The sequence below is a fragment of the Seriola dumerili genome, unplaced genomic scaffold (genome assembly GCF_002260705.1).
Source record: "Seriola dumerili isolate Sdu_G_001 unplaced genomic scaffold, Sdu_1.0 BDQW01001124.1, whole genome shotgun sequence".
NCBI lineage: Eukaryota > Metazoa > Chordata > Actinopteri > Carangiformes > Carangidae > Seriola > Seriola dumerili.
The window spans coordinates 2,799,277-2,821,276 of NW_019175379.1; the positions used below are offsets into that span (position 1 = coordinate 2,799,277).

General features: G+C 41.4%; 1 protein-coding gene across 2 annotated transcripts in view; it reads right to left on the bottom strand.

Annotated features, from left to right (window-relative positions):
* Nucleotides 1-961: 961 nt before the first annotated feature.
* The window catches only part of dnajc13 (DnaJ heat shock protein family (Hsp40) member C13), a 31,381-nt gene continuing 10,342 nt past the window's right edge, over nt 962-22,000 (bottom strand). Inside the window, exons 6-56 of one of the 2 annotated variants that reach the window (XM_022767183.1) lie at nt 21,773-21,973; nt 21,429-21,635; nt 20,860-20,955; nt 20,543-20,634; nt 20,111-20,277; nt 19,229-19,308; nt 18,948-19,117; nt 17,950-18,049; nt 17,721-17,828; nt 17,459-17,614; nt 17,298-17,354; nt 17,080-17,201; nt 16,793-16,868; nt 16,494-16,589; nt 16,264-16,404; nt 15,199-15,216; nt 14,146-14,228; nt 13,898-14,051; nt 13,598-13,701; nt 13,332-13,491; nt 13,159-13,221; nt 12,958-13,059; nt 12,627-12,731; nt 12,014-12,216; nt 11,818-11,902; nt 11,520-11,674; nt 11,090-11,135; nt 10,837-10,991; nt 10,512-10,713; nt 10,280-10,395; nt 9,990-10,068; nt 9,761-9,896; nt 9,409-9,593; nt 9,185-9,259; nt 8,971-9,090; nt 8,057-8,452; nt 7,853-7,966; nt 7,579-7,695; nt 7,226-7,403; nt 7,026-7,117; nt 6,836-6,935; nt 6,660-6,734; nt 6,452-6,564; nt 6,187-6,356; nt 6,018-6,060; nt 5,761-5,934; nt 5,495-5,674; nt 4,850-4,990; nt 4,596-4,739; nt 4,382-4,481; nt 962-2,160 (exon numbers count right to left, since the gene is read on the bottom strand). In XM_022767183.1, coding sequence (XP_022622904.1) covers nt 2,063-2,160; nt 4,382-4,481; nt 4,596-4,739; nt 4,850-4,990; nt 5,495-5,674; nt 5,761-5,934; nt 6,018-6,060; nt 6,187-6,356; nt 6,452-6,564; nt 6,660-6,734; nt 6,836-6,935; nt 7,026-7,117; nt 7,226-7,403; nt 7,579-7,695; nt 7,853-7,966; nt 8,057-8,452; nt 8,971-9,090; nt 9,185-9,259; nt 9,409-9,593; nt 9,761-9,896; nt 9,990-10,068; nt 10,280-10,395; nt 10,512-10,713; nt 10,837-10,991; nt 11,090-11,135; nt 11,520-11,674; nt 11,818-11,902; nt 12,014-12,216; nt 12,627-12,731; nt 12,958-13,059; nt 13,159-13,221; nt 13,332-13,491; nt 13,598-13,701; nt 13,898-14,051; nt 14,146-14,228; nt 15,199-15,216; nt 16,264-16,404; nt 16,494-16,589; nt 16,793-16,868; nt 17,080-17,201; nt 17,298-17,354; nt 17,459-17,614; nt 17,721-17,828; nt 17,950-18,049; nt 18,948-19,117; nt 19,229-19,308; nt 20,111-20,277; nt 20,543-20,634; nt 20,860-20,955; nt 21,429-21,635; nt 21,773-21,973 — 6,450 coding nt within the window. In that variant the 3' untranslated portion in view covers nt 962-2,062. Of the gene's footprint in view, nt 2,161-4,036; nt 4,105-4,381; nt 4,482-4,595; nt 4,740-4,849; nt 4,991-5,494; nt 5,675-5,760; nt 5,935-6,017; nt 6,061-6,186; nt 6,357-6,451; nt 6,565-6,659; nt 6,735-6,835; nt 6,936-7,025; nt 7,118-7,225; nt 7,404-7,578; nt 7,696-7,852; nt 7,967-8,056; nt 8,453-8,970; nt 9,091-9,184; nt 9,260-9,408; nt 9,594-9,760; nt 9,897-9,989; nt 10,069-10,279; nt 10,396-10,511; nt 10,714-10,836; nt 10,992-11,089; nt 11,136-11,519; nt 11,675-11,817; nt 11,903-12,013; nt 12,217-12,626; nt 12,732-12,957; nt 13,060-13,158; nt 13,222-13,331; nt 13,492-13,597; nt 13,702-13,897; nt 14,052-14,145; nt 14,229-15,198; nt 15,217-16,263; nt 16,405-16,493; nt 16,590-16,792; nt 16,869-17,079; nt 17,202-17,297; nt 17,355-17,458; nt 17,615-17,720; nt 17,829-17,949; nt 18,050-18,947; nt 19,118-19,228; nt 19,309-20,110; nt 20,278-20,542; nt 20,635-20,859; nt 20,956-21,428; nt 21,636-21,772; nt 21,974-22,000 lie in introns of those variants that run through there. The other variant, XM_022767184.1, reaches the window with a different exon arrangement.

Below are 22,000 nucleotides of genomic sequence, written 5' to 3' on the forward strand. Positions count from 1 at the left end.
TGGAGTGGGACGCTGCAGCTATAGGCTTTAATGCACTGGGCCACAATTCTGTGAGTTCTAGGTGCTGAAGCAAAAAGTGTTACTACTGTACCCGGCCTCCTCTAAATTCAAGATTAGTTGCAAATCAATATGCAAGAATCAAAGAACTTTTGGCTCTTTAGGAATTTAAAGGCTTATGTGGATTGTGAGGATGATCCTATTTTTAATATATACTGTATCTAGTAAAACCATTTTAAACATATTGCTCCATCCAATGAATATTTGTTGTAAGCCAATTTTCCTCCAAAGAAATTAATTTGTCAGAAATCGCACTTTTGGTATTTATGATAAGTTTCTAAACTCTCTTTCAAATGTCTCCTTGAAAATTTTAAATTATATACAAGACCCTCCATGCAACCTTTATCTTTTATTCAAGTTAAAGCCCTTGAAAACAAAATTTTGTTTTTGTTTACCTGCAAGTATGGAATATTTAATCCTCTCATGTTAAATTCAGTGAAGTGTGTGAGCAAAATCTCTATCAAGTTGCAAGGCCATAGCCAGGATACCAGGCCATGACTCAGTTATGTCCACATACGAAAAGCAAAGTCTCTAAACCTGTTCAACTATTCAGTTATATTGTCTGTCATGTTATTTTCCTGACATGAAAATGAAAATGTTGTGTGAAGGCCTGTTTGGAAAATAGTTGATTTAAAGATTTATTTGATTTGTTTGTTGTATTAGTCTGAAAATACTAGAATCAACCAGCTATTGGCTTCTTAAGTTAATAGCCATGTGTTTCACTTCCTGGTACAAAGCAGATGATGATTATGATGTGATCATATGGCTCAATGTGAAATACTCCAAACAAAACTTCACTCATAATTTTCAGATTGAGTGAGTTTTTCACACTTTTGGACAATAAACACGGCTCACACTGTTGAAGTCTGTTACTTTGACAACACAAATGTAAATACAAAAGAACAACACTGTGGGTTCCCTTTTATTCTTAAAATTTTATGTACAAGTGCGACTGATTTATTTTTTTTTAATGTACATTCAATATAGAAAGTTTATATACGTAATATTACATTGAACATTTCACAAATTGCACTAGTCTTTCACATAGATTCATAATCAGTAAACGTCATTCGTCACATCTTAGCAGAAGCTCATTTCCGGTGGTTATTATTCATTTATAAATATTCTAGTGCTTTTTGCATTCTGGGGGAGAAGGAGAATTACTTTAAAAAATGTGAGGCAGAAAGGGTAGCCTTCAAAGACAGCAGAATGAAGTATGAATTAAGATCAGAGGAATCGGAGGCAGGACAATTTGAGAGCAGATCTGTGTCAACCTTGAAATAGTGGGACGAGCGAGACGTGACCAAACCAGACACGAGGTCAGCCTGGCATGTTCTTATGAAGAAACAAGAAAGAGAAATCATCCGCATGCACTTCTGATTCTCTATTTGAAAATGTTTGCTTTTCCACATCAGATTCTATTATATAGGCCAGTAAAGGACATATTTGTGTAAGAGGTGGATAGGTCCTCTGCACAGATGTGTCACAAATGAGGCCACCCTCAGTCAGACAGGATTTAGGGGTAAATGTAGCCAATCAGGATATGACAAAGAGGAATAAGATCATGGAAAAGAGACAGTTTACCTATAATAAGCCTCAGTCTTCCAATGTCTTTCTCAAGAAAAAAAAAAAAAAAAATCTAGAGTAAAAAATATATTCATACAAAAAGTAAACTCTTCTGTGTGTCGTTGGAAGAAACAAGAAAAGTAGCACAGAAAACAAAACAAATGTGGTCATCCGTTAAAACAATTTCAAAGTGTTTATGAAGACTTGAGTGCCATTTGTAAGGGGAGAGGAGAGTGATACTGGAGGAGGTGTCGCAGAGATTTTGGTGACCGTCAATGAGCTCTCCTCCGTCTTTCTCTCTCTCCATCCCCTTGTGTGGGGGAGCTGAACAGTCCCTCTCTGAGCTGCGGCCGTGAAGCTGCAGGGCAGTCTGGGTGCCTGAGCGTGACTGTGTGTGTGTGTGTGTGTGTGTGTGTGTGCGTGTGCGTGTGTGTGTTCGTCAGCCTTGGTCTCCAATGTCGTTGTCCACAGGGGGTGGGACGCTGGGCATTACCGTAGTGCCAGTTCCTGCTGTAAGGTAACCTGCGACTCCTGGACCTAATGGTGACAGAAAGGTAGATGAGACGCAGTGAAGGTGTGACTTATGAGGATATCTGGAGCACTGATGGTGAGCTACAATGATGTGCTGAACTACAGGACGTCAACTACTGTATGTATGGAGGGATGATCACTACAATGACTGCAATGTTGCTAAAACAAAAAAGATGTCATGTAGCAATAATGACCGCACAAATTAATCTTAGGGGTTGGAGGTGCCTCTTTCTCAGGTATGCATGATGCAATTTGGAAAGGGTTTTTTTTTGCCATGCAGTGCATAATAATTATATGAATATCAATATGAAAATAATCTACTGAAGTGGAGCATTTATAATTTTTTTTCACAAATTCATAAATGAAAGGATGAGGTAGAAGTACACTGATTTCCATGTGGAATTTATGCATTTGTGGTTTTTCTTTTTCTACTAATAAAGCCACTTTGAGGCCCTGCTGTTTGTCTGTTTAGGTGCCATTTAGTGGAAAAAATAGCTTTAAATTAATTAAACTTTTAAAATAATCCCCAACACACCTCACACTATGCAAAACAATCTACTGTTTACATGAACAAATTCAGCAAAACTCATGCTGCAAAGGGCTGGACCATCGTGGAAACGAAAGCAGAACCTGTGACAAGGGCTACACCTTCCTTTAGTGGAAAGTACCTGTTTGTGTGGAGTGGTTTATTATGTTATTTACATTGTTAATGTTTTGGTTATATTCAAAATTGTCATGTAAAAAAAACAAAACAAAACTTTCTAATAACCTGAATTTGAATAAGCACAAGTCAAAGTAAGTAAGTAATATGTGTAAAATGTGGAGTTTTATTAAAAGTAATTTTTAGAAGTTTCAAACCTATCAAAGTTAGCATAACATTTTATGACATGCCCAACCATCTGAACATGCTGTCATGCATATTCATAAAGGAGAGTTGGTTTGAGGTTGAATACTGGAAAACATTATGTAATGTAAAGCAGATGGAGCAACTAGTTAGTCATTAGCAGCTCAGAGACGTCTGAACAGAACACGAACAGAGTCATTCTAAGCAAACATATCAACAATTTACAATTCCACAATCAATAATAGTATTTAGATAAATAATCCAATAATTGGAATATTACAGTTCATGTAAATGAAGTCATTACTAGTCTGGATAAAAGATGAACTTTAATTTTTTTGTTTATTAGTTGACCTAACTGTGCATTTGGGTCTTTGTTGGGGCATTGTCCTGTAAAATAACACTTTCATTGTATGACACAGAATAAAAAGACTTCATTTGGATCAGTGATGTACATTTTTTTCTGTCTGAAATGAACTTCCACATCAACAATAAGAATCTGATAATTTCACCTTTAATGAATAACTTCAACAAATGTACCTCTTTGTGAAGTGGATGGTCAGTTACAGGGCAAACTCTTGCCTAAATTCATTCTTTAGTCAACTTTTTGTTGAGAGGCACTATTTTTTTTCCACTGCTGGCTACATAATGCCACCATATCTAATTTCTTCAAGCTTTATTGTTTTCCAACTGAAAACAATAGTCTTTTCTTGCCCAAAGCAGACTGGAAGTTCATTGGCCTTTCTCAAAAATCACATGGGACAATAATCACATTCATGTGTGAAAGTCACACATTTCTGTCCTCCAAGTTTTAATTTTAAACTTTCAATGGCATTCTTGTTAATTCCTGAAACTGGAGCGTGATAAAGAGTTAGTGGATGAAGATGGAATGAGAATGTTTTCAGCACTGCAAAGATGGAGAGGTGGGAATGGAAAGTTAAGTGTGGGCCAGAGATGGTGGTAAAGAGGTAAGGAAAGGCGTTAGGAGTGAGGTCAAAGTCTACCTGCATCAGAGCAAAAGAGAGGAGGGCTGTGAGGGCCCAGCTCAGGAGTCTAGAGCCCACCTCGCAGTGGGCTGCTGGCAGCCAGGAGAGAAGGAGTGGAAACCCCTGAGGAGGAAATATGAAGGACAACGAGGAAGGGAAGGGCAGAGCCAGGAAGTTATAGGACGTGGAGAGAGAAAGGGTCGCTGGGTTTAAGCACAAGTGAGGAGTCAGCCACAAGGTGTTTTTTAGGATAAAGCAAAGCATTAAGATTCAACAACAGCTCGGAGAGAGACAATTAAGACTTACCTTGTAAGCACTCTGAAAATATTTCAAAGGCTTTGCTTGTTAAGAAACTGTCAGAAGTGTTTGATAGCAGGTTAGGTTCCTAGAAACACTTTACCTGTCAGGTAGCCTGCGGTCTGAGACTCTGAGATGAAAAGATCATGTTTCTGGTCTTTGAAGGCGCTCCACACCGAGGACCTTGCAAGAATTTCATTCACCTGTAAAGTAGTGGTTGGCACAGAATTTCAAATGAGATAAATAATCAACACAATGGAGCGAAATAAACAGCACTACTAATCATTCAAGGGTTTCGATTGATAATCCTATTATACCTGTTCACCGTACTGCAGACTGCGAGTCATGGACTTGAGAGCCTTTACTATCTGGGCCTTGGTAGCTGAAGGGTTGTCTAATGTCTCCAGGCCAATTCCTTCCAGTAACTTCAGAAGGTATGGAACCAGCTCCACTCTTAGAGCCTGTCCAGTTGGTGAACAACAGGCAGTATTAGTTAGGCTGCAAGGACATCAAACATGGTGCAGGAAAATAAATAATAATAGAAATAAAAATAATAATGGTGACATTTTACCTGGGCTACCAGGTCTGTCTGCTCCTTCTGGAACATGCGGTTGAGAGCTTCACAAGCCAATCCAGCCATGTCTGCCCGCATTTTCATCCCAGTCATCAAGGGGCCGATAGTCTCCAGAGAAGCCATGGAGCGCACACACAGCTACACACAAGAAGACAGCTTTAGTTAATGTATCATGTTGCAAGGACAAGTAAGAAATTCATAGTCAAACCAAGCAGTGCTGTGTATGTTCTTAAAATGAAAACTGGGCTTTGATTTTCAAGTGTAAATCTCTGATAAATACATAAAACAAGATTAAATAATGTTTGTTGCTTGGTGCTGAAGTTACCCTAGGGCTAAGAAATGCTATTGTACAAAGATCTTTCTGTATATAAGTTATTAGCTATCTCTAACACTCTAATATGGGCTGGTATGTAGCTATAAATCACAAGAATATTAAAAAAAGGCCTCTGCAATTTGTTATATATGACTTTTCAAGAAAGAACTATAAAATTATTTAGTAGGTGAGTGAAAAGTATATTAACAGATGTCAATATCCACTGCAGTTTCCTAGAACCTATTTTTAGGAAACTGAGAAAGTTTCCAAGGAATTGGCTGGAAAACACGGGATAAAGTAAAGCTTCATCTGTCTCTGTGACTCCTCACCTCATTGTCTGACAGCACGTGGATGAGGCGGATGGAGCTCTTGGGCACGGCGTTGTTCTTGTGGTTGAGTGCTGCCAGGATGCGAGGCAGGTGACCCAGAGGAGGAACCTGGTCAGCCAGCTGGCTCTGTGTGCTGAAAAGACACACTGCTGCCGTGGTAACTGTCTCCAGGGCCTCACCCTGCAGGAGAACAGAGGTGTCAGTGAGAAGTGTGAGGAAACAGTAAAGTAAGTATTTTGTGTTTGGTCCTCAGTAAAGCAGCTCACATTGGGGTTGTTCTTCTCCAGCAGCTCAGTCAGAGTCTCCAGGAGGGAAACCAGGAACTCGCGAGGCTTGCGTAGCACCCAGCCCGGCTGGGCAATGAAGATACGCAGGAAGACTCCACCAACTTCGAGCTCACCCTGTCCTGCTCCATACGCCACAGTGAAGTCCTCTGGCAGCTGAGCACACAGACCAAGAATTTATTGTGAAAACATACACAACAAATGACTGTTTTGCTGCAACAATGCATCATTGCACTTACTTTCCAGTTCACATCAGGATTATCCTTCTGCTGTTTAAAGTGCCTGGAAAAGATTTAAAATAATAGAAGAACATGACATTGGGTATCAAATTAGACAGCTGGAACTCTTCACTGTTTCACACCCACTCAACTAGCTACCGCTAAAATATGTAATTAAATGATGTCATACTCAAGCATCATCTCCCGGACAGTGGTGGACACTTTCTCCCTCGAGCTGTCGTTCCAGATGAGTTCAGGGTTTTCATGCGTTCCCTCAAATATGTGCACTGCTGCCTCAGCGTTGTCTCGCATGGCGTCCATGAACACACCGGGAAGGAAACGCATCAGAGTCAGTCGCACCTGACGGAGCATGAATGATGAAAATGTTTTAAGTGAGTAAGGGTTTACAACAACGCATGATGATGCGTGACATTGATGATGCTGTTCAGACTGACCTTTGGTCCAACCAGCTTGTCTGAGGTCATTTTGGAGAAGAGCTCTGCGGTCTGTGTGCGAACCTGGGGGTGTGTGCAGTTACAGAAGAGGTCCAGCAAGTATATCAGGGCACCTGGGGGGTCAGACAGATTAACATGAACATCGGGGCATTCAAGATTCACATAAATATGGAGCACACTACAGAACAAAATGCAGAATTACACCAACCTTTGGCCATAGCCTCTTTGACGATCTTCGTGTTTGAAGTCAGTGCATACAGGGTCTCCAGCACCATTTGTCTGCCTAAAAGATGCAAAGAAGTGTTTTAGTCCAAAGACACAACACTAGAATACACAAATCATAAGTGCAGTGAGTTGTTTTTTTGTGTTAAAGTATCTTCTTACTGGAGGGGAGCGAGTGCAGCAGCAACAGAAGGTTGGACAACACCAGAGACTCAGCAATGTTGCTCACACATTCCTGGTTAGATGTCACTGTATTCACAACCTGCACAAGAAAACAATTTGATTAAAATGTAGGGACTTCCGCGATCAAAGATATCTATAATATAAGAATGACAGAACAGTTTATCTTTACCTCCAAAACCAGCTGCTGCACTCTGCCAGCTCCATGAACCCGCAACAAAGAGAAGAGCAGCTTGAAATGGCCGATGCACTCTGACTCTGAACCTGTAATTATACAGAGATGAGTGTTTAGAAAAGTAACACACAGCACACATCCATCAACAGGTTGTGTTCTTCGGATGAAGCAGAACCAGAGGAAGTGTGCTATCTCACCGGGGTTGTTCTTGATGACATTGCGAAGAGCCTCTAAAGCCATCTCAGCGAAGCGGAGCCTCTCAGCGTGCTGCTGGGACTCAACCTTGTTACTCTGACTCATGGCCAGGAGAGTGTGGAGGTACTGGGCCTGGGATCCGACATAGTCCAGCAGACTGGCTGCGAATGCTTTGGGATACTGAAAATAGAGATGGTAAAACACAACATTATAGCATTACATACTATTTATTTATGCTTTTGTTCCTTGCTTTATTCCCTGAAAAGTCCCTGGTGAACAGAGGACACTGAGAAAGGGCAAACAATAAAGAAGCAGATTGAATGTGGTTGTAATAGTATGTTGTTCGTCTACTCACCTCAAGTGGAAAAGATGGCTGCTCATTGTAGACCCGCACAAAGATCTCCCCAACTATCAGCTCTTTGCTGTGATCACTGAACACAAACTCTGCACCGAAGCTTTTATCGTTTTCTCCCTGTGAAGAGACCAGAGAGAAGATGCATGAATTCATTCCCTTTCCTTTTTTCTTTTTAAATTTATTCAATATCTATATTGGAGCTCATTGTGCCACTTGTTATATATTATTTGTTTGTTTGAAAATTAATTCAATTAAGTTGATGAGTCTTTCTTACCCTCCTGATGTTTCCCTCCTGTTGACCCTCCAGGAACTCCAGCAGCTCGGCTCGTGTTCCGTTGTTCCAGATCAGGTACGGGTTCTCCGAGTTACTATTCAGCAGCTTCAAGACCTAAATGCAAAACAAGGGATGCAGAACTCAGTCTGTTGTGGCTATGTAAGTAAATGCTTTGTGACACTCCTTTCCACCTGTTCAACTGACCTCAGCAGGAGATCCTGTTCCCAGCTTCCTTGAGATGTATGGCGTCAACATGGCGGCTAAGCTCTTGCGGATGGTGGGGTTCTCGGGAGGCGTGCCCTCGATGCCGTTGGTCTCTGAAACAGGATTGTTACCCTCCGGGGTGTGTGGTATTTGGGTGTAGCCTCCGAGACGGCTGAGAGCTACCAGGCTGAGCTTGGCCAGGCTGTTTGCGACCTCCTGTTGATTTGTGTCCTGGCTCGCCTGCACACCGCTCTCCTCCAGAGTGTAGTCGTAGTTGAAGAGGTGGACCAGCAGGTGCCAGAGCACACCAGCGTGGTAGAGATGGGTCTGTAGGAAGAAATCCACTGCGAAGGAGCTGATGCACTGTACAGCCAAGGCTGCAGTCTTTGGGAGACCCTGAGAAAAAGCGACAGGAGAGAACATGAATCAATGCTGAAAAGATAACCTCTGTAACTTGTAACTGGTTGCAGAACAAGGAGAAAGCTAACACTGAAGTTCTACTTGTATGAGGATTTACTAAATCATTTCCACATGATGACACATCACCATTAACTAGCAAGATCATTACCAGTTGCCTCTGAAATGTTAGAATGCTACATGGCAAAATGTCTGATTTAACATCATAAATGGAAATTAAAATCTTTTAAATGTATTTTCTTAAAATGGAAGTTGTAGGAGAGAGAGAGAGATCTTGTGGTAAAAACCTGTTAAACTGGATATCACAATTAATCTGACAATGACATGTTGAAAAATATTACACAGAGAATATGACATAATTAAGAAATTGCATTGAATTGAGGATGATTCATTTCACAACTGAATTCTACATTTGTGCTCATTCCCCTTAAAACTCCTGCTTTGCTACTAAAAAAACACTGGGAAGAATAAAGTGAACACAGGCGCAACATCCTCACCTTTCCATAGTACAGGATGTGACAAATGTCCCTGATGATATTGGGGAGTTCAATCATCTTTTCCCTGCATTCCTCAAATTGGGCTGCTACACTGTAGCACCTACAGATGTGCCCGCACACCTGTGGCAAATGATGGAAACGTGTTAGAGAAATCATAACAAGCAAGTACGACACTCATCTTGTGGAGAGCGGTGACTGCAGGTGATCATCTTACCTGCACGGCCATGTCATCAGGCTTGCTGGATGCAGTTAATACAGCAACACACCGAGAAAGAGCCTCCAACAACATCTGATTAAAAACAGGCGACAATTTATCATTTATTCAGTCACAGTTTCCCACGAAGCATTGTACACTGGTCTACGTATACGTATACAGGCAGCTATAATGATTCATTTTGACTGGTTGGTATTTCAGGATTTGTTGATACGTGTATATACCTCGATGCCATTCTCGCGGCGCAGCTCCTCTGCGTTAAGCGCAGAGCAGTTGACTGTGTGGAAGGCCAGTTCAGCAGCAGCCGGGAGGAGAGGGGAGGTCTTAGAGAAGAGCTGCTCGTCCTCCGTCTCCATGGTGATTGTTTTGATGAGCATGGGGTAACCGGCGTATTTGTAGGGTTCCAGTTCTGTTTATAGACAAAGAAGCGGTCAGTGGACTTGCAGCATCAATTAAAAAAATCTCAGACAAGCAACGCACTCATATTCACTTCTTTATCACAATAATCCATAAAATGTTTCTCTCCAGATGAAAAGGTGGAAAGAACAGAAACTGCAATGAAATTTATCTGATTACCTTGTTTGTGTCGGTTGAACAGGATGCTCTGAGCTTTGAGGATGAGGATGATGTTTTCTGGGTCAGGGCCATCCAGGATGCGGGCAGACTTTGTGCAGAGGAACTCATAGGCTTTGTTCACTTTCTCAAACATATCCTGAGAAACAACAGGTTGAAAACACATATTACGCTTTTATTCTAAGCCCTTACATACAGTACATATTATATCAGTAATGACTGTAGTACACACCCTGCCCTCTGGGTTCTTGTCAGGATGGTACTTCTGTGCCAGTCTGAAGTAAGCTTTCCTGATTTTACTCTCCTCGTGTCTGAAGAGAAAAATGCCAAACGTAAGATAGCAACTCAAACACATTTAGTTACAGTAGATCTATTTTATATGTAAAATATCTAAATTCTGTTTGATCAAAATATACTTTGATGTCCATTACTAGTCAAAAAACAAAGACACAATATTTTAAAATGCTGAAAAAAGATAATTGAGCATTTAGGAGAAGTATTAACAAAACAAATTCCACTCACGACCCTTGTCCTTTGGGGAGGTTGAGGACTTCGTAGGCATCATCTACAGACATGGAGGGAGGCTTCTTCTCTACTTCCCTCTTCCAGGCTTCAAGAGTGTCTTTTAGCAGCTTCACCTGTAGGGATAGTGATGGTGGATGACAATGTTAAAACAACTCTTTCTTAAAAATACAAGCAGGACATTGATACGGCACTACAAGCTTGGATAGATAAAGAAAACAAAGACACATACAGCATCTCGAATAGGCCAGTTCGGGAAGCGGATGGTGTCACACAGATGTCTGAGGTAGTAGATGTTGCAGAAGAGCTCATTGTCCAGCTGAGGGAAGCTGATCACGGGGATGGGGCAGTACTGGTAGAGGGCCCGTGTGTTACTCTGCAGCCTGGGGCTGAAGTCAGCTACATGGGCTGCTATCTTCTCAATCATCATGCGCCTGAATCAGAGTTCAAGCAGAAACTTTTAAAACTCCTATAAACCGGGCGATCGCTTTCATTGCTGCATTTCTAAATATCCCAACATTGCCTTTGAGAGTAGACTAATAGAGACTGAAGTCTACCTCATCTCGCTGCTCCAAATGGCCTCAGGTGTGTCAAATTCTCCGAGGAATATCTCAGAGAAGCGCTCGGCCTCGTAGTTCTCCAGATAACACACCATTGCTTCAGGCAGCACCGGCCCGAGAACACTTCGCTGCACTATGTCCTGACCCTTAGACTGCAGAGAGCAAAACAGGCAAATGTCAGGGATTCATACGATACTATCTATTTCAACTTGTACTGTGACAATCTCCGTCTCTAACAAACCAACTTTACCTCCTCTGATTTGAAGGCTTGCTTCAAGTGAGTGTACTTCAGGAACCTAAAACCACAAGAACATCTCAGTGGTTATTATCAACAGAACAAGCACACTCGCACATGCACGCACACTATACACACACACGTATACACACAAACACAGTGTTCTTCTAAAAGAAGAAAACAGTGTCGTTGCATAACATTTCCTCCTCATAAAGTAACAGAATATTTTGAATTTTGAACTGTAATGTCAATGAAATAATAATTGTGTAATGCAAAGACATATGTACTGTTTGTTTATTAGTATCTGCCAGTCATCTTGGGTTCATCCCACTTAAAAGATATTGCAATAATTATCCTTCTTTACTGTTGGCCTGGGAATAATTCTGGTATGTTAGGATGTTGGTACAAAATGTTTAAGTGTTAGTTGTTTGTGGTGTGTCTTCACCTTGCTACAGGAAGCACGTTGGAGCCTGTGTACATCATGATGAAGAAGAACACCCCAGTTAAATAGAGGCGCTGCAGATTGGGGTTGTCTTGCATCACCAGGTACATAACATTGGCAACCTTTTCCACCAGGATGGGATCAAAAGTCAACAGCAGCTGGAGAGGACAAAGAAAAACAATGGAAGAGGAATACCATCAAGATGTTGTTTGATTTACAGCGATACAAGTAGATGTGACAATTTTAAATCATAAATATCACAGCACAGCACATAAATATCAGATTCAAATTGTACAATTACCTGGACAATGTGTGGGAGACAAGCATTGTCACTGATCATCCTCTTGATTTTAGGCAAAGGACGGATAATGGCATTATCTTGGTCCCTGAATAAAAAGTAAATAAACAGGTATGTTGTAGTTATAGTCTAATAATTCATTGCTCTAAACAAAACTTGCAAGAATTTTAATATACAAGACATTTTGTTTGGTCCCCACCTGCTGGGGTAGTAGGAGCACATGGTGATGAGCATGTTAAGGATTAGTGTAGCCAGGTCAGACTCGTTCATCACTGCCTGTCCTGTAGCCAGGAGGCACCATTTCAGCTGGGGTATGGCCTGCAGGGGGCGCCAACCGTCCATCCCCTGAGCCCAGCAGCGTGTCTTTGCTGTCAGGACGCCTGTGTTCCAAAACTCCTGCATCTGGACAAGTCAAAGTAAAAACAAAACACAAAGATAACCGGAAGTAGTTGCTGCAAAAGAAAGTAAAAAGCAATAAAAAAAAAAAAGCATAAAAAAAAAAAAACACACACACACACACACACACACACACACCAAAAAATAAATTGCAAAAGCCAAAAAAATGAAACAAATAATACTACGATACTCATGATGTCTCCTCGAGATAACATCATATTACATTAACTGGCCATTTGTACTCCATTATTCAGATATAATATCGACTTGAGTACAAGAAAGATGTTGTTATATTTATCAGATATAAATTATGTTAGAGGGATTTTTATTTCTGTTTTATTACATTTTGTTCAGCTGTTGTTAGCAGAGCTTCGTTTCAGTTTCCCTAGTGTGGGACTTTTGAGATGATCACATACCTCCTCAAAACTGAAAGGTCCTCTTCTTTCCTTGTCTGCGTTCCCAAAGTACCACTCTTTCTCGCTCTCCCTCTTCATGTCTGGTGCTGCCTCCAGCACGTTGCTCTGTGGAAATGAAGAGGACCTCTGTTTGACACTCCAGGCAAGATGAATTAAAAGATTCTCATGTTTGGGTCAATGTTGAATTAAATCTCACTTGTGGCTCATTGAGAATTACAACTTGTGTTATACAGTACATGATTGATCAATTAATTATATTATATTATATGAAAAGGATGGCTCATCCTTTTCATATAATATAATTCAGAAACTACAGCAGCCATGTTTTCACCTGTAGGGGCACAGTAGCTCTGCTAGTGTGCAAATGGGCCAAGGTCAGTAGGTCCACCAAGATTCGCACTCCATTTGAGTCCATCACCTCCTTTACATTTTTCTGCAGAACAAAAACAATGAAATATTACTCAAGACAAAGAAAGACGTGGGTTAAATGAACATGTAATTCCAAAAGGCACCGTAGCTTTTATTAGCTCACCTTGTTGAGAATGAGTTTGTTGAGAAAGAGGATGAGTCTGTCTCTTTCCAGTTTGTCTGTACACTGTGACCACAGAAGCGTATTGTTGATTTCAGGATTAATTACAAAACATTAAAACAGTACCCTTGCTGTAACTATGTAAACACTAGCAGTCACAGTTTGCCTGTACTCACTCGGTCCAGCATGCCCACAATGTATTTTGTATCTGTGAAGGGACCAATCTCCTCGTAGCACTTGCCATAGACTATAGCGAGCGCCTGCAGGCACAGGCACTTCATCGTAACTTTGGGTGTAAGCAGAAAGCGATGGTAGAGCTCGTTGAAGAACTCATATCTAAGAGCAAAGAGAGGGAGAAATAACTTAAATCATCTGTTTGGATTCAGATCATAATGATAATATCAGTGCAGCTGGTTTGGTTGTTATATTTTTGTTGTCTTACGATCTCTTGATGGCACTGGATTCTTCATTTTCATCCTCCTCGAGTAGCAGACGCAGATAATAATCCCCGATCTTTATCTCATCTGAAAGGCACTCATATTTCACCTGCAAATAACAACATACGCAAACATGTTTTTCTCTCTATGTGTCTTAGTTTTAGAAATAATCCTGTATCTCTTTATGAAAATCATCAAGTAACATCATACACTTGTCCTGCATAACACTCCAGTGTATCACACATAATAGGAGCTGATGACATATAGACATCAGTGAGTGTAACATGCTCCAGCCGAGCACAAACCTCAAACTCCTGGTGGTTCCAGGAAATGACGGTGGCGTTGCCGAGCTCGCGGTCTACGCTGAAGGCGCGCATCTCCCCCTCCAGAGCGTCCCGCAGCTCCTCCCTTGTCTTCAGGTTCCAGATGAGGTTGGACCGTGCGTGGTCCAGCTGGAATCTTGAGAAGACAGAAAAAGCAAGTTAGGAAAGTAACTAATAAAATAAACAATCTAATAAAATCAGGATGAGCACCGCTCATGGTAATAACATACCTGTAGTAGAAAAGCTCCCAGTTGGATTCAATCTTTATTCTCTGCCGTCTTTTCCTTAGGATGACAGGCTTTTGGTTTGGGTTCTGAAAACAAACAAAAGACACACAACTTTAAGGATCCATGTCAGTTTGCCATTGTTCAATACTTGTCCTTTTTCAGCTTATTGCAATAGAGAGAGTTGATGAGTTAAAATGGCAACAACATGAGCGACATCTTACACAGACAAGAACACCAGAAATAAATAGCACCAGTGTGAAGAAAAACTTAACAAAAAACGTTTTTGAGAATGGAGAAAGTCAGATATTAGAACAATGAGACAAAAAAAAACCTTTAAAAACATCACACCAACATAGAACATAAGTTAATGAAACACAAAAACCAAGATGGGATCCCAAATTGGGTGCGTTCTGTAATTCTTCCTGGGCGAGACGGGTCTTTGCCGAGTGCGCATTTAAAATGGCTTTTCTGCTTTTCAAATTTAGGCCCTTAATTCCCATAAATCTGTTGCCTTTTGCTGCAAAGACCATGTTGCTAATTACGTGCTACAACTGTAATTTGCCTATGACTTATTACTTGCAGGTTAAACATTTTTTTCCCTTTGGTGGCATAAAGCAATACAACAAATTTCCTGCATAATCAAAAATGGTGTGAGAAATGTAAAATACTGCTGTAGACGCCAGTACAGGCTGCTTGGCAATGGCCCTACTGTTTATGGTAATTATACTCATGTCTCAAACTAAATGTGGTCATTACTTATTGATACACAACACAACAGGCACTTAACATGTCCTCCACTGACAGCAGGACATGAAGAGACATGTTCAAATCTATGCTTTCATCATCTATTGTGAAATACAGTGACTTGTTTTTTTTTTTCTTGCATCTATTTGAAGACACACATGGAAATTCTTTGCAGATGATAGCAGGTCATCGCCGGGCTGAATTAAAAAAAAACACACTCAATATGCCACATGAAGATGGAAAAAAGGTTTGGTCAAGAGAAAGAATATGGAAAGAAAACAGTCATGGATCCCATTGGTCAGTCCTACTTACCAGGTTATTTCTGTCCTGCTGCATTGTTTGACAGCAGAGAAACCACACAAGACAAGGGGAGGGTAGGGCAGAGACAACACAGAGAGATTATTGTTCCTCGGATCAAACAGAGATGAATCGCAACAAAAAGGGTCACAGGTTACGAGACTATCGATACAAAGAGTCTGACAAACAACTATCACTAAATCCTGCTGATTTATTAACTGACAATCCACTAGATTCATATATTTTTCCAAGACTATCTAATGAATTGCTAACACCAAATAAACAGGAAGCATGTGGTGCAAACATACAATGATGGATGTGATTCAGTGGAAGCAAGCCAATCAAAATACACAGTTGATCAGCCATTTTGAGAAATTCAACATAGAAGTGTAGAAAAGGGAAAGGGAGCCCGTTAACATTCAGGACAAAAAAGGATTTGAGTTACAGCTTTGTTTGAAAGTAGATGTGATTTGGGTGAAAAGCCAGGAAGTAGTAGCCCCAAAGTTTTATCAAGTGGTTTAGCTGACACCATCAACCTCCAGCCGCCCACACACTTTCTATAAAAACAACCCACAACTTTGACATGTCTTCACATTTGCACCCTAAAGGAGTTATTCTTTAAAAGGGAAGAGGTGCCCTTTGAATTTAAATAACGCTTTGGTCACATTCACCACAACAACAGACTCTGGTGCATAGACAAAATCACCTCTAATAGAGAATTTTTCTCAAACCTCGATAGAAAAAGTCTGTTAAATATACCGTATGTGAAAAGCTGCACATGCAGTTTTGAACAGTAAATATGCAAGGCAAGGGAAATTTTGATGTGATTGTATCTTGACTGGCTCCGCAAGGTCAGGCAGCATCAGAGCTGGGAACGCTTTCCATGCAAAAAATATTGGAAGCAACTGAAAAGTGCGTTATTGAGTTGGTCTCTGGACTCTGCAGTACTGTTCAGCATCAGCAGGAGGAGCAACAGTTAAGAGACACCAGAGCAGCAGCAGCAGCAGCAGCAGCAACAGCAGAGGCCTGTCTGAGGTAAATCAGCATTTAGTCCCTTTGAAAAGGAAAATGAATCCTCACCTCCTTCTGTGCTATGCCCATCTTATCTCTCCAGTGCATCAGCACTATATCAGCCTTCTCCTTGGCAAACTTTTCCACCTCTTTGGCCGCTTTGCCTGCTATCCGCTGCCACTCAGGCACTTTGTTTCGGTTTAGCTGGTCCTGTCGGAGACAAACGTAAAGCAACAGTTATATTACAAATTCCTCGTTGGGCTATCTGCAAAAGTGTACAGATGTGTGTGTCTGGATACCGTGGCGATTTTCAAGTTGTCACGGATATGCATTCTGTCTACATCTTTCTCGGGGACTGGGTCAGGGCTGTCCAGGTAAGCCAGCAGGCCTGTTGGCTAAAAGCACAGTAAGAGAGGAACACAAAGTGAAATGGGTAAGGACTTAAACAGGGTATCTCAGCTGCCAAAAAAAGCATTGGCTTACATCCTGTAGTACTTTGCCTGTATCACATTCATTATTCTAATAGCTCCTGCATGAATATTGGACAGGCATCAAATATTTGTTTCAAAGTGTCAACTGGGCTGGTTTGGAGGCGTACCAGTATCCTCTTCAGGAGGTTCATGGCAACAGGGTTCTCAGCTGTCCAAAGTCCCACCAGGTGACGACTCAGTTGTCTGATAAAAAAAACAAAAAAAAAACACCTTCTGTAAGCAGCTGAGCCATTGTGTTATTCGTCAGAAAACATGCCTTCCTGTTTATGTACTGTAACAACTCAAGCTTTTTCTACTGCTACGTGCAAAGAGTGTTTCTCAGGATGAGTAGAAGAGTATTAGTGAACAAGCAGCTGGAACCAACAGCATGAGTGTGTATTTATTGAGCTTGGACCTGTTGGTGAGCATCCTCTGATCACTGCTGATGGTGAACAAAGACGTGTGCAGATGCCTTGGAAGAGCCCCTTCACTCAGGGCCAGCTCTTGCATCTTAGTGGCTATTTCCTTGTCTCCCTCCTAAAAGAAATGCAGGTTGATTATCATCATGAAGCGTGAAATCTAAAGAGAATCCAAATTCACACTGTAGAGCACCTCATCCGCAGAAAGGCGTACCTCAATAATGGCCTTCATCACCAGCCCAGCTCCCTTCACTATCGCCATAGAGGGATGCTAAAGACAAGAGCAACACATTTCAGTAAACAAGCATGTGCTGAATTTATATCAGTCATATTACTATCATAATTAGGGCAGGTAGTTTTATTGAAGTCAGCTACCTGGAAGAGTTTGAACAAGGTGCGTCCATTGGATGCAACCATCTCAAGCAGCATGTCAAACTGCTGCCCCTCAGTGGTTTCACTGTAGGGCGCGCAGAGGGCAAATGTTAAGAAGTCCAGTAAGGAGCTGATGACCAAAGCTCCTGTTCCATGGTCCTGGAAAAAAATGAGACTGAGAAATAAGACTTTGGAAACTCAAAAAACATGTTGGTTTGCTAATTACCGTGAAACCAGCTCGCTGACAATAAAAAGAAAAATGTACCACGTTAGTGATGAATTTTTCAAGGAGGTTTTCCAGGAACTTCTTAGATGACAGCAGAGAGGCCTTGTTCAGCTGCTCCTGCCTCAGGTCGTAGTCATCGTGCATCGGCTGCAGGGAAAGATGAAAGAGAAGCTCTCAGCCAAACAGCAAGAAAGATATCAATCAATGGCTCTATATTTCTACATCTGTATAACTTAGATTGATGTCTAGATATTGAGGTAATACTTACACACATCAGGGCACAGAGCATGTCTATAGCAGCATGTGTCACACCATTGTTGTTCCTTTTTAAAGCTTTTACCGTCTTTACTCCCAACTTTTCCCTAAACCTAGAACACACAAACATACATTCACAGATTTATTAAAACTACTACATGGACCATAAATTGAGAAAGGTGAGGAACATAATAGACAGAATATAAATCATACCAATACTGTATTATTTAAAGAGGTCTGGGGTTGGATACACAAAGAATTCATTGCTTAAGAAGTGGCTTGTTTTTTCTTTTCCTCATCGGCCCTCACATTTCTTTTCATTGAACTACTAAGGATAGCATCATTAAAAGAGGTTTTCCTTAAAGCAAAAATAAGCCATTTATGTATTTATAGGGATCTGTGCCTTGTGGCTGTGGGAGACACCAAACTACTGCAGCAATGAATCTTTCAGGAAAACCAATTCTGGCTCATTTGCTTCACAGGAACAAGGACTAAACAGTAAATACAGTTCCTCTCATACATCTCAGTGACCCACAAAGATTACAGGTTTCTTGAATATATGTGATTTACGGGAATGTAAAGGATAGAAGGACCAAAGCAGATACTGGGATAGAGATGGAGGAACAGAAATAAGAGGGAGAGATGGGGAGAGTGGGAGGTCAAGACAAATCGAGGCAGACAGCTCGACTGAACAGAGTGAAGTGACATAACCTCCCCTCTGAAGTGCCTCTCTAAAAGGCCTGAGATGAAAGCAGAGCAAAGATAAAAGAAGAGAAGGCTGACCAACAGACAGCTAAGACGGACTCTGGAAAAGAACAAGATGGGTAAGAAATACAGAAAGACAAAGGGCAGACTGAGATGTATGGATTCATATTTACGTTGCATCTGTGAGTCCAGACCCTTGACCAGACCTTGGAATGACAGAGCATGCCTGTTACCAGCAGCTCAACAAAAGTAGACTTTGAAAAAATAAAGCAAGAAGGTAAAGCAGAGTATCTGCGGCATCCTTACTTAGGGAGCTGGGTGAAAGCCTGGAAGCCAGCCTTGGAGGCCACCAGGCGTCGGATGGCCTGGAAATGGCTCTCCAGCTCAGCGTTAAGAGCCGGCAGCTCAGCCTCCTGAGATAAAAGAGCGAGGATGGCGTTGTTGATGAGCTTCTCTTTGTTCTCAGAGAAAAGACCCTGAAGAGAACAGAGAGAGAAACAAGAGAGATGAAGATGGGGGGGAATTAGTGTGAATCCTGACTGGGCAGATGGGCAGACATAAATCACACAGGAGGTGAACACACTCACATCTTGGGTAACTGCATGCAGCACTCCACTGTAGGATATGTTGGCATTGAATCTGAACACTGCATCTGCAAAGTTTCCATCTGAGGAAAGGAAGGAGGCACGGAACAATTTAACAAAAGATATATCACCTAAAAGTTTAACAAGACTAAGAGTCTGCAGCTGTACTTAGCAGCATAACCCCATTTTGTTCCAGTCACAGACCTAAGCATTCAATCTGACAAAACAAAACAAAAACAGAAGGTCATATAACAAAACATATTGCCATATGGAAGGCATACCCAGAATTCTCTTCCGACTCTTCTGACCATCTGGATGAAATACATGCAGAGATCAGTGGTGTTGTTCAACAACCTTCTGGGTTTTTCAGGGGTCGCTGGGTATTTATTTTCCGAAAAATATCAGCTTAGCTGTGTGACATCTGAATAGTAATAGTAATAGCTGAGGGGAGAAGCACAGAGGTGCTTTGATGCAAATGCTCACAATTAGCATGCTAATATGCTGATGTTTGGCAGGAATTATGTTTAACATCTTAGTTTAGTGTGTTAGCATGCTGTTGTTTGCTACTTAGCACTACACACACAGTACAGCTGAGGCTGATGAGAATGCCATTAGTATTTGGTCATAAACCGAAGCAGTAGACAAACTGATATTTTGACCTAATTGTGGTACTGGATGAAAAGTTAAAGGATCACTACAGACATGAGGATTCATCATTTATTGTTTATTTCATTTAATGTTAATCCATCTGACAGAACGGAGAAACTAGTACCCCTAGCAAAAACCACAACTTAAGTGGATATCATTGTCAAAACCATTTAAAATCAAATCTAAACCAACATTAACATCAATTTAGCTGCATGAAGATTAAGGGCTTTGACTCACTAGGAGGTGCTGCCAGGAATTTGAGATGCAAACTCTCCACCTCCTCATCCACGGGCATGCTCAGTAGGCCCCACCTTTGCCCTCGCTGCGTGGGGGCCATCTTGACGCACACGTCCCTGTTGCCTGATGCACGGACTCCATCAAGTAAGCTGGCTAACAGGGAGTCCCTACAGACACACACGCAAACAGATTTAGTCAAATGCATTACATTGCGTTACAGTGGTGTTGAGCACTGATGTTGTGTGCGCAATAACTGGAAAGATTTGAGGCCACGCAACAGATACAGGCGCACAAGCAAATTACTCATCATGTAAACAAGGTAAACACTACAGAAAAATAGGGAAATGAGGTCAAAAATACATCTAACAAACCCACAGGACCTGCAGTGTCACTACATACATAAAGAAAAGTGTATGTGTTACGTTTGTGTACCTTTCTGTGGAGGAGTACTTCCTGATCTGACCTCTGATGAATTCAACTGTAAACACCTGAGGGTTGTCTACGTCACAGATGAGAGCAAATACCTGAGGGGGGACAAGAGTGAGAAAGAGAGAGAGAGAGAGAGAGAGAGAGAGAGAGAGAGAGGGAGGTTTCAGTGATGCAGTTCATACATAATGAAACAAAGACAGGTAGTTCAGTTAACATCTATCTCCACCGGACAACAACTAGACAGAGAAAAAAGGTTCTGAATAAACGTTTGAGCCTAAAGTTTTTATGACTTGATGTGTCTTTAGTGTCTGAGTGCTCACCTCTCCGAAGGGTTTGATGGTGACTATGTTATATGAAGCCGGGTCTCTCTCAACCAGACATGTCTCTGTCAGTGCCAGGATGCGTTTAACGGGCTCCTGGAATAGATCAACAGAACAAACATATATCAGTAATAATATTAACAAAACTGATATAATACATCATACCATGCAATGCAAAGAAATTATATACACAATTTAAAAGAGGAAATAGGCAATGAAACCGTGGATACTGATTCTATTGCTAAGGAAACTCAGTCATTAACATCCAACTCATCAAAGTGTCAGACATCACAAACCTCTGGTGGCACAATAAGTTTAAATATATTAGTATATAACTTAATAGAGGTAGGAAGAATTACAGTCAAAGTCAGAATAACCAGTATAGCAAGCTGGTTTTTTGGCCTTTTGAAAAATATTCTAATTCTTTTACAAAGCAAAATTTAGAGTAATGAGTGTCAAATCATAAAAATGCTAAAATGATGTGAATTTAAGATAAGCTGTCAAAACTATAGACATTTCTGAAACAAAAAGTGTATAAAGAAGAAGAGGAGGAAGAAGAGTGTTCTGACCGGGTGGCGAGGGGTGATCTTCTGCACCACAAACTCGGCCAGTGAAGTGATGCTCTCGTCTGAGCTGTACTTCCCCAACCTATCCGTCACAAAATCCTCGAAGGTCAGAGCCTCCTTCCTCAGTCGTAGCGTGATGCCAATGAAGTTCCCAGCATGCTCTATGGCGCTGCGGATGATTTCATCCCGGTGCTCCGAGGCAAACAGATGCTGAGAGAAAGAGGCAACGCGACAGGGGAAAAGGGAAGGAAAGGACATTTTTTATTTGTTAAGACAGCACATAACAGACACCACTGAAGCATCAGCACAGACATTAACACATACACACAGTCTCCATAAATGCATACCAGCCTGCTGAAGCCGCCATAAAGGATGCAGAATCCTCCCTGGTAATCAGAGACCTCGACGAAGCCCTCTACATTCCGATAGTCGTAGGAACACACCACCCGGTTAGTGTGGGGGTCAATCTGGTCGATGCCGCCGGGTGTCACCTCTAAACACACAGGCTTTCGTGTATCACTCCAGTGGTGCTTGTAGCAGTTGTAGCGCTGTTGGAGAGCACACATGTTGTGAGA